Source organism: Oncorhynchus mykiss, chromosome 17 (genome assembly GCF_013265735.2).
Source record: "Oncorhynchus mykiss isolate Arlee chromosome 17, USDA_OmykA_1.1, whole genome shotgun sequence".
Classification (NCBI taxonomy): domain Eukaryota; kingdom Metazoa; phylum Chordata; class Actinopteri; order Salmoniformes; family Salmonidae; genus Oncorhynchus; species Oncorhynchus mykiss.
This window is the reverse complement of record NC_048581.1, coordinates 91727541-91737508: the sequence shown is the minus strand read 5'-3', so window position 1 is coordinate 91737508 and position 9968 is coordinate 91727541. Positions and strand designations below refer to the sequence as shown.

At 46.1% G+C, this 9968-nt stretch overlaps 1 protein-coding gene across 2 annotated transcripts in view; it reads left to right on the top strand.

Annotated features, from left to right (window-relative positions):
* Positions 1-9968, top strand: part of LOC110493304 (inositol hexakisphosphate kinase 1) — a 96513-nt gene that overhangs the window by 72783 nt on the left and 13762 nt on the right. For both annotated transcript variants that reach the window (XM_036950955.1, XM_036950956.1), the window contains exons 3-4: positions 4576-4780; positions 6922-7103. In XM_036950955.1, the coding sequence (XP_036806850.1) occupies positions 4576-4780; positions 6922-7103 (387 nt within the window). The remainder of the gene's footprint in view (positions 1-4575; positions 4781-6921; positions 7104-9968) is intronic.

Here is a 9968-nt window from a genome sequence, read left to right as displayed (position 1 = left end):
AGACAGACGGGCAGACGGAGTCAGCAGGAGGGGATGGGTAGACAGACGGAGTCAGCAGGAGAGGATGGGTAGACAGGCGGATGGGTAGACAGACAGAGTCAGCAGGAGGGGATGGGTAGACAGACAGGCAGACGGAGTCAGCAGGAGGGGATCGGTAGACAGACGGGCAGACGGAGTCTGCAGGAGGGGATGGGTAGACAGACGGGCAGACGGAGTCAGCAGGAGGGGATGGGTAGACAGACGGAGTCAGCAGGTGGGGATGGGTAGACAGGCGGAGTCAGCAGGAGGGGATGGGTAGACAGACGGGCAGACGGAGTCAGCAGGAGGGGATGGGTAGACAGGCGGAGTCAGCAGGAGGGGATGGGTAGACAGACGGAGTCAACAGGAGAGGATGGGTAGACAGACGGAGTCAGCAGGAGGGGATGGGTAGACAGACGGAGTCAGCAGGAGGGCAGACGGAGTCAGCAGGAGAGGATGGGTAGACAGACGGGCAGACGGAGTCAGCAGGAGGGGATGGGTAGACAGGCGGAGTCAGCAGGAGGGGATGGGTAGACAGACGGAGTCAACAGGAGAGGATGGGTAGACAGACGGAGTCAGCAGGAGGGGATGGGTAGACAGACGGAGTCAGCAGGAGGGCAGACGGAGTCAGCAGGAGAGGATGGGTAGACAGACGGAGTCAGCAGGAGGGGATGGGTAGACAGGCGGGCAGACGGAGTCAGCAGGAGAGGATACAAGAGTGTGCAGGCTGGTTGGTCTGTCAGACACTGGCCCTCATTTTATAGCAGGTAGCAATGTAGCGCGCTGCCAACCCACAGCTCTCTGCGTCCTCCCCCAACAGGACGGGAAGCCTACTCTCACCAGATACAGTGCCTTGCGAAAGTATTCGGCCCCCTTGAACTTTGCGACCTTTTGCCACATTTCAGGCTTTAAACATAAAGATATTAAACTGTATTTTTTGTGAAGAATCAACAACAAGTGGGACACAATCATGAAGTGGAACGACATTTATTGGATATTTCAAACTTTTTTAACAAATCAAAAACTGAAAAATTGGGCGTGCAAAATTATTCAGCCCCTTTACTTTCAGTGCAGCAAACTCTCTCCAGAAGTTCAGTGAGGATCTCTGAATGATCCAATGTTGACCTAAATGACTAATGATGATAAATACAATCCACCTGTGTGTAATCAAGTCTCCGTAAAAATGCACCTGCACTGTGATAGTCTCAGAGGTCCGTTAAAAGCGCAGAGAGCATCACGAAGAACAAGGAACACACCAGGCAGGTCCGAGATACTGTTGTGAAGAAGTTTAAAGCCGGATTTGGATACAAAAAAATCTACCAAGACCTGGCCGTCCCTCTAAACTTTCAGCTCATACAAGGAGAAGACTGATCAGAGATGCAGCCAAGAGGCCCGTGATCACTCTGGTCACATACCCCAAGCGACTTACAGCTGTAATCGCAGCAAAAGGTGGCGCTACAAAGTATTAACTTAAGGGGGCTGAATAATTTTGCACGCCACTTGCCCTCCAATGGATCCTGGGAAAAGGTCGCAAAGTTCAAGGGGGCCGAATACTTTCGCAAGGCACTGTAGGTCTTTGACATTTTTTACATTTAGTCGGGAAATTCAGCTCTGTCTCAGGTTCTGCTGTTGTGCAGTGGTTGCACAGCCTTTCCTCTACATGGAGCCTGTGTCTACCCTTCTCAATGGCAAGGCTGTGCTCACTGAGCCTATACTTTGTCAAGGTTTTTCTAAAGTGTGTTAATAGAACAGGTTAGTGAACTCAGCCCCAGGACCAGCTGGATGAGGGGACTGAGGCTTCAGTGTGTTAGTAGAACAGGTTTGTGAACTCAGCCCCAGGACCAGCTGGATGATGGGACTGAGGCTTCAGTGTGTTAGTAGAACAGGTTTGTGAACTCAGGACCAGCTGGATGAGGAGACTCTTTTCTTTGCTCAGCTCTTGGCATTTCAGGGCTTGGTAAAGATATGACAGGGTCACTGTGTTTTACATGTTTCCAAAACTGAATTGCTATTTTTTTACGTTTTATTATTAGTGGAAATTGGCCTAATTCTGCCCTGCTGCCCTACTGTTTGTAGTTTTCCTCTAGACAGGTAGGAGAATCTTACAGATCTCTGCATGCAGGGTTTCAATGGGGTGTTTGTCCCATTTGATGAAATCTTGTTTTGCAAGTGGACCCCACACCTCGCTGCCATAAAGTACAATTGGTTCAATGACACATTCCATTAGTTTTAGACACATTGTAATAGGTATTTCAATTTGAATTAGTTTTTTAATGGCGTAGAATGCCCTGCGTGCTTTCTCTCTCAGTTCATTCACTGCCTCATTAAGGTGTCCAATTGAGCTTATTTTAAACCTCAGTAATTGTAGTGTGTGCTGTACTCTATATATTTAAACCTCAGTAATTGTAGTGTGTGCAGTACTCCATATATTTCGTACCAACTGAGAACTTTGGTCTAATTCCCTGAGATCTGGATCTTCTCTGGAAAATCATTATTTTAGTCTTTTTGGGGTTTACTGCCAGGGCCCAGGTCTGGCAGTACTGCTCTAGCAGGTCCAGGCTCTGCTGTAGGCCATGTGCTGTGGGGGTTTACTGCCAGGGCCCAGGTCTGGCAGTACTGCTCTAGCAGGTCCAGGCTCTGCTGTAGGCCATGTGCTGTGGGGGTTTACTGCCAGGGCCCAGGTCTGGCAGTACTGCTCTAGCAGGTCCAGCCTCTGCTGTAGGCCATGTGTTGTGGGTGTTTACTGCCAGGGCCCAGGTCTGGCAGTACTGCTCTAGCAGGTCCAGGCTCTGCTGTAGGCCATGTACTGTGGGTGTTTACTGCCAGGGCCCAGGTCTGGCAGTACTGCTCTAGCAGGTCCAGGCTCTGCTGTAGGCCATGTGCTGTGGGGGTTTACTGCCAGGGCCCAGGTCTGGCAGTACTGCTCTAGCAGGTCCAGGCTCTGCTGTAGACCATGTGCTGTGGGTGACAGCAGGCATAGGTCATCTGAGAAGAGCAGGCATTTAACCTCTGAATTGTGGAGACTAACACCAGGGTCTGAGGATTCGTCTAGAATAGTGGCCAATTCGTTGTAAATATTGAAGAGTGCAGGGCTCAGATTGCAACCCTGACGAAGGCCCCGCCCCTGGTTAAAGAATTCTGTTATTTTCTTCCCAATTGTGATGCTGCACGTATTACCAGCATACATTGATTTAATTATGTCATGTTTTACCCCCCCACGCCACTTTCAATAACTTTGTAGAACAGTCCTGTATGCCAAATAGAATCAAATGTTTTAAAGCCAGCGTACCATTTGGTCTTATGGTTTATCTATCGGGGTGTGTAGGGTGGAAAAATGATCAGTCGGGCAATGTTTTGGTCAATTTGGCTTTGACTCAAGACATTCTGCAGACCTAATGACTGTCTACCCCTTTGTGCAGCCAGTTAGAGATGCCGATACAGTCATTTCTAAAGGCTTTCCCATCAAACTTTCCAAATGAAATGATAACTACAAACTTGACTTACCCGGCAGAATGATATGATGATTTGTATCAATCGGGCGTCTTTTGTTTTGCTAACTGTACTATTACTCATGCAGAACATAAACACAGACTTTTAAAAATAAAAACAATTTGGTGTTACTTAGAAATGTCCTTGTTTTTTAAAGAAAAGCACAGTTTTTTTTTGGTCCATTTAAAATAACATCAAATTGATCATAAATACAGTGTAAACGTTGTTCATGTTGTAAATGACTATTGTAGCTGTTTTTTGACGAACTATCTTGTTGGAAAGGTTGGCATCCTATAATGGTGCCTCGTTGAAAGTCTCTGAGCTCTTCAGTACAGGCCATTCTACTGCCAATGTTTGTCTGTGGAGATTGCATGGCTGTGTGCTCAATTGTATTCACCTGTCAGCAACGGGTGTGGCTGAAATACCCGAATCAACTAATTTGAAAGGGGTGTCCACATACTTTTGTATATATAGTGTATCTCAAAGCTGTCGTGAGAAAATAAAAATTAATCTTCTTCCTGGCAGTGTTTTTTTCCTCTGGCGGAAGGTGTCTGACAATACCTTGCTCTGTGATGTCACCTTGCTCTGTGATGTCACCTTGCTCTGTGATGTCACCTTGCTCTGTGATGTCACCCTTTCTCTGTGATGTCACCCTTGCTCTGTGATGTCACACTTGCTCTGTGATGTCACCCTTGCTCTGTGATGTCACCCTTGCTCTGTGATGTCACCCTTGCTCTGTGATGTCACACTTGCTCTGTGATGTCATCTATGGTCTCCAATTGCTTTGAATTTGAATTAGTACATGGTAGACCCAATGGCATAGAATGGCCGGTACAATTGTGCTTTGTCTTTTTCTGGTACCAACCTCCTCATACAACACTGAAACACCTTTTGAAATGACTCTGTTCCTCTTTCTCCCTCTCTCAGGGATGTGCTTCTTCCTGATTAATCAGGAAATCTTGCTTTTTCTGACATTTGTCCTCCGTTCGTTTCTGAAACGGACCTATCCCCTTGGCCAAACTCCTGTTATTGTTGTGCCGATCATATCCCTGCTCTTTGCTCCTCCAGGCATGGTGTTGGTATGTTTCGAGGGGGACATAGACGGCTACATCAACCTGGTGGCGTACCCGTACGTGGAGAGCGAGGGCCTGGACCACGAGGACCTACCGGAGAGGGACCAACCCCGGAGGAAACACTCCCGACGGAGCCTCCTCCGCTCTACCTCCGAGATCAAGGAGGAGAGGCTACCACACGAGAGCGACAGCACTGAGAAGTGAGTAGAGCAGTGGGGATAGGGAATGGTGTGTGTCTACCAGAGAGACAAAAGACGACCGGCCCCGCACACCGGAGTGACAGCACTGAGAAATGAGTGAGAAGCCGTGTGTGTGTGTGTGTGTGTGTGTGTGTGTGTGTGTGTGTGTGTGTGTGTGTCCCGGGGGATCAGGGCCTGGCCCAGAGTAAGCAGAACATCCAGAGTAGAAATTGTCTTCCAAATTGAGGTTAGTGATCGTTGTTCTGATCTCCGGAAGCTGTTTTCAGTCACAGGAAATGATAAGGGAGACATTATGTACCAAAAAAGTTAAGATCAGTGTAAAAACAAAAAACACACACAAAATGGCAGAATTGGTAGCAGGTCTTTGGTAGAATCAGGTATTTTTTTGCCATTTAACTTGTTGACGCTACTCATCCTGGTAGCGGGATAATTGTCATTTCCAACCGCTGAATAGCATAGCGCCACAGTCAAATAATATTACTAGAAAATATTCATGAAATCACAAGTGCAATATAGGAAAACACAGCTTAGCCTTTTGTTAATCCACCTGTCGTCTCAGATTTTAAAATTATGCTTGACAGCGAAAGCAATCCAAGCGTTTGTGTAAGTTTATCCATAGCATAGCATTATGTACACTAAGTACACTATAAGTAGCTAGGTCACGAAAATCAGAAAAGCAGTCAAAAAATGGTTTACTTTTGATGATCTTCAGATGTTTTCACTCACGAGATTCCCAGTTACACAACAAATGTTCATTTTGTTCCATAAAGATTGTTTTTATACCCAAAATACCGACGTTTGTTTGTCGCGTTATGTTCAGAAATCCACAGGAAAGAGCGGTCACCTCAACGCAGATATTCCAAATAATATCTATAATGTCCACAGAAACATGTCAAACGTTTTTTTATAATCAATCTTCAGGTAGTTTTTAAAATATATATTCGATAATATAGCAACCAGTGAGTAGCTTTTTCCATAACAGCGGGAGGAACAATGGCGGCTTTACTCAATTGCGCACAAACTCACTCTGAGAGCCCCCACCTATCCACTTACGCAATGTGATCCTTCACGCTCATTTTTCAAAATAAAAGACTGAAACTATGTCTAAAGACTGTTGACACCTTAGGGAAGCCACAGAAAAAGGAATCTGGTTGATATCCCTTTAAATGATGATAGGCATGCATAGGAACACAGAGGTTTCAAAATAAGAGCCACTTCCTGATTGGATTTTCCTCAGGCTTTCGCCTGCAATATCAGTTATGTTATACCCACAGTTTAGGAAACTTGTGTTTCTATCCTAATCTGACAATTATATGCATATTCTAGTTTCTGGGCCTGAGAAATAGGCAGTTTCAAATGGGTAAGTTTTTTTAGCCAAAAACAAAAATACTGCCCCCTACACTCAACAAGTTAAATCCTTGAGCGGGCCGTCTTAGAGTGTTATTGGGCCACCTAAGAGTGTTATCGGCTAGTTGACCTGTGGTGCCCTGACTGTGTTTGTTTTGGTGCCCTTGGTTAGTTTGTTGACCTTTTAAAACAAGGGTTTCTGGGTAAACCCAGAAGGATTTAGAATGAAACTGTTTTGTATTAGTAGACCTTCCTTTGTGTTGGCCCAGAGAGGATTTATTCCGCCCGAAAATCACTCCACGTGACATAAGCAGACCAAGTGGGGATTTTTTTGTATGGAGGTCTATGAGAAAGTGTCAAATTATCTGAGGCTTATTCAATCGAATATAATGTTTAGGCTCTTACAAATGTACTGATACAAGTGGATGCACGTGGCATTCCGTCAACTTTGAGAAAATCGTCTCAGTTCTGCCTTTTGTTCACACGCGTGTCTGCACTCTCATTGGCCTACCTGATCTCGCCTCTTCCCGCCTGCCTTTCATCTTTGAGGACATATATTTCCATTGTTAGAGCAGTCACTCGACTATCTTGTCAATATATTGTCCTCCCCGTCCAGTCTCCTGAAGAGTCCTCGTCCAGATCTCCAGATCCACAGTGACTTGTTGTGGTGCTCTAGTTAACCTTTTAGTCAACCTGTTAGTTAACCTGTTAGTTAACCTGTTAGTTAACCTGTTTGTTAACCTGTGCCCTCTCTCCGCTGTTAACCCTGTTGTCCCTGTGTCCTCTCCCTCCAGTCTCCAGGAGCTGAAGAGTCCTCGTCTAGAGCTCCAGATCTACAGTGATATTCCCTTCCAGATGCTGGATAACAACAGCGGCCTGGGCTCAGAGAAGATCAGCCACAACCCCTGGAGCCTCCGCTGTCACAGGCAGCAGCTTAGCCGCATGAGATCAGAGTCCAAGGACAGGAAGCTCTACAGTATCCCTTTTCTCAGGTCGTTTTTACCAACCCGATAAGACAGGAGTCAGGAGTACTGCTGGAAGCTCAGCAGAATCACATACTAGGACAGTCCTAATGGGTGAATGTGGAAAAACAGGATACACTATCAATCTAGGGATCACCATCGAACTTCATGATGAGGAGTCTGAGACTGACTGACCGAGTCAACCAATGAGGGAAAACATCAGTCTTCTGTGTACACAACCAGATAAATAGAAAAGGCCAAAAGGTATATTAACAGAGGGGAAAGAGTTGACCACGTTAAGTTATTAAACACTATCCATGATGAGGTGCTCGGGACTGTTTCCCTCATTGATTTAGTTATTTCAGTTCTCTAGTCACACGTAACCTAACCAGATGTAGAGGGAAGGTGACCGGATCAACATAAACACAGTCTTCATTACCCTCAGAAAGACATTGGTCAAGGTTAGTGTCACAACACTGTTGTTCATGTTATGACGGCAGAGATCCCGGAATGCTCTGATGCTCTGACCTGTCAGAATAGCCTGTGGGGGGGGGGGAGAGGCAACGTTCATATCCCAAACGGAACCTGTCTAGTGCACGACTTCAGATCTCTGGTCAAAAAAAGTAGTATATATATTTTTACCTTTATTTAACTAGGCAAGTCAGTTAAGAACAAATTATTTTTTTCAATGACGGCCTAGGAACAGTGAACACAGTGAACACTGAACTGCCTGTTCAGAACGACAGATTTGTAACCTTGTCAGCTCGGGGATTTGAACTTGCAACCTTGCTGGGAGATGAGTTTGGATTGGTCTGCCATGTATCATCGTCTATAACGTGAGCTGTTGAGTATGTGTTGACAATCCTTTCTAACCGCGCCATTTTTAAAAGATATAACGTTAGCCATCGAGAACTCCATACGTTTTGCTACTTTTATCAACAACATTAATGCCCCGAATGTAGCAGGCGCTATCGACAAAGATCTGTTGGAACAAGTCATGGGCTACTATCTGCACACGCCACGGTCAGTGTGAACCGGAGTGACTTGACACAACGCTGACCAAACAAGACGGAGTTAAATGGTTCCAGTCTGTCGTGAAGCGCTCATCCGTGTATACGGTTAAGAGTCTAGCTACAATTTCAGATTGAACATTTTCTTTGCAGGGTAAAGTGTACTGTTTGTTAGCTAGTGAACATTAGCTTGCTGGCTCGCTAGCTAATGTTACGTGTATGATCTGTAGACTAACGTTAACTTTGACACTTGTCAACGTCGTGCCAGGTTCTCCCCTTTACTGTCGAAGTAGTGCCAGGTTCTCCCCTTTACTGTCAAAGTAGTGTCAGGTTCTCCCCTTTACTGTCAAAGTAGTGTCAGGTTCTCCCCTTTACTGTCAAAGTAGTGTCAGGTTCTCCCCTTTACTGTCAAAGTAGTGTCAGGTTCTCCCCTTTACTGTCAAAGTAGTGCCAGGTTCTCCCCTTTACTGTCAAAGTAGTGTCAGGTTCTCCCCTTTACTGTCAAAGTAGTGTCAGGTTCTCCCCTTTACTGTCAAAGTAGTGTCAGGTTCTCCCCTTTACTGTCAAAGTAGTGTCAGGTTCTCCCCTTTACTGTCAAAGTAGTGCCAGGTTCTCCCCTTTACTGTCAAAGTAGTGTCAGGTTCTCCCCTTTACTGTCAAAGTAGTGTCAGGTTCTCCCCTTTACTGTCAAAGTAGTGCCAGGTTCTCCCCTTTACTGTCAAAGTAGTGTCAGGTTCTCCCCTTTACTGTCAAAGTAGTGCCAGGTTCTCCCCTTTACTGTCAAAGTAGTGTCAGGTTCTCCCCTTTACTGTCATAGTGCCAGGTTCTCCCCCTTACTGTCAAAGTAGTGTCAGGTTCTCCCCTTTACTGTCATAGTGCCAGGTTCTCCCCCGACCGTATCAAGACAGACCACAGGAACCAAATATTATCTGAAGAAATGTTGTACTGCACATTCTCAGTGTTGGAATGTGATGCCCTCGACTTATGTGTCTGGTCAAAAGTAGTGCACAGTAGGGAATAGGGTGCCATTTTGGCCACAACCTTAGTCCCTGTCTCCGGTGGCCTAGGAGTGGGTGCTTGAGGCGGTTAGATCAAGTTCACTGTGTACCTGACTGTCTATCTCTACTGCATCCCAAATGGGACCCAATTTCCCAATGGTTCCTGGTCAAAAGTAGTGCACCCTATTCCCTATTGGCCCTGGTCAAAAGTAGTGCACCCTATTCCCTATTGGCCCTGGTCCTAAGTAGTGCACCCTATTCCCTATTGGTCCTGGTCTAAAGTAGTGCACCCTATTCCCTATTGGCCCTGGTCAAAAGTAGTGCACCCTATTCCCTATTGGTCCTGGTCAAAAGTAGTGCACCCTATTCCCTATTGGCCCTGGTCAAAAGTAGTGCACCCTATTCCCTATTGGCCCTGGTCAAAAGTAGTGCACCCTATTCCCTATTGGCCCTGGTCAAAAGTAGTGCACCCTATTCCCTATTGGCCCTGGTCAAAAGTAGTGCACCCTATTCCCTATTGGCCCTGGTCAAAAGTAGTGCACCCTATTCCCTATTGGCCCTGGTCAAAAGTAGTGCACCCTATTCCCTATTGGCCCTGGTCAAAAGTAGTGCACCCTATTCCCTATTGGCCCTGGTCAAAAGTAGTGCGCTATGAGAGAGGGTGCCATTGCTGACACAGACTCTGTCTTTTTACTTTGTTTGAAGAAAGAAGAGGAGTAGGCGACCGGATACATTGCAGTGAACCTTTTTTCTAATTTGTTTGAAATGCTTAATAGACATGAGCCCTGGAGCCCCTCCCATGTTAAAGGAAAACACTGTCCCTCAGTCTGACACGTACAGCTGCAACGCAAGTAGAAACTACACACGTCAA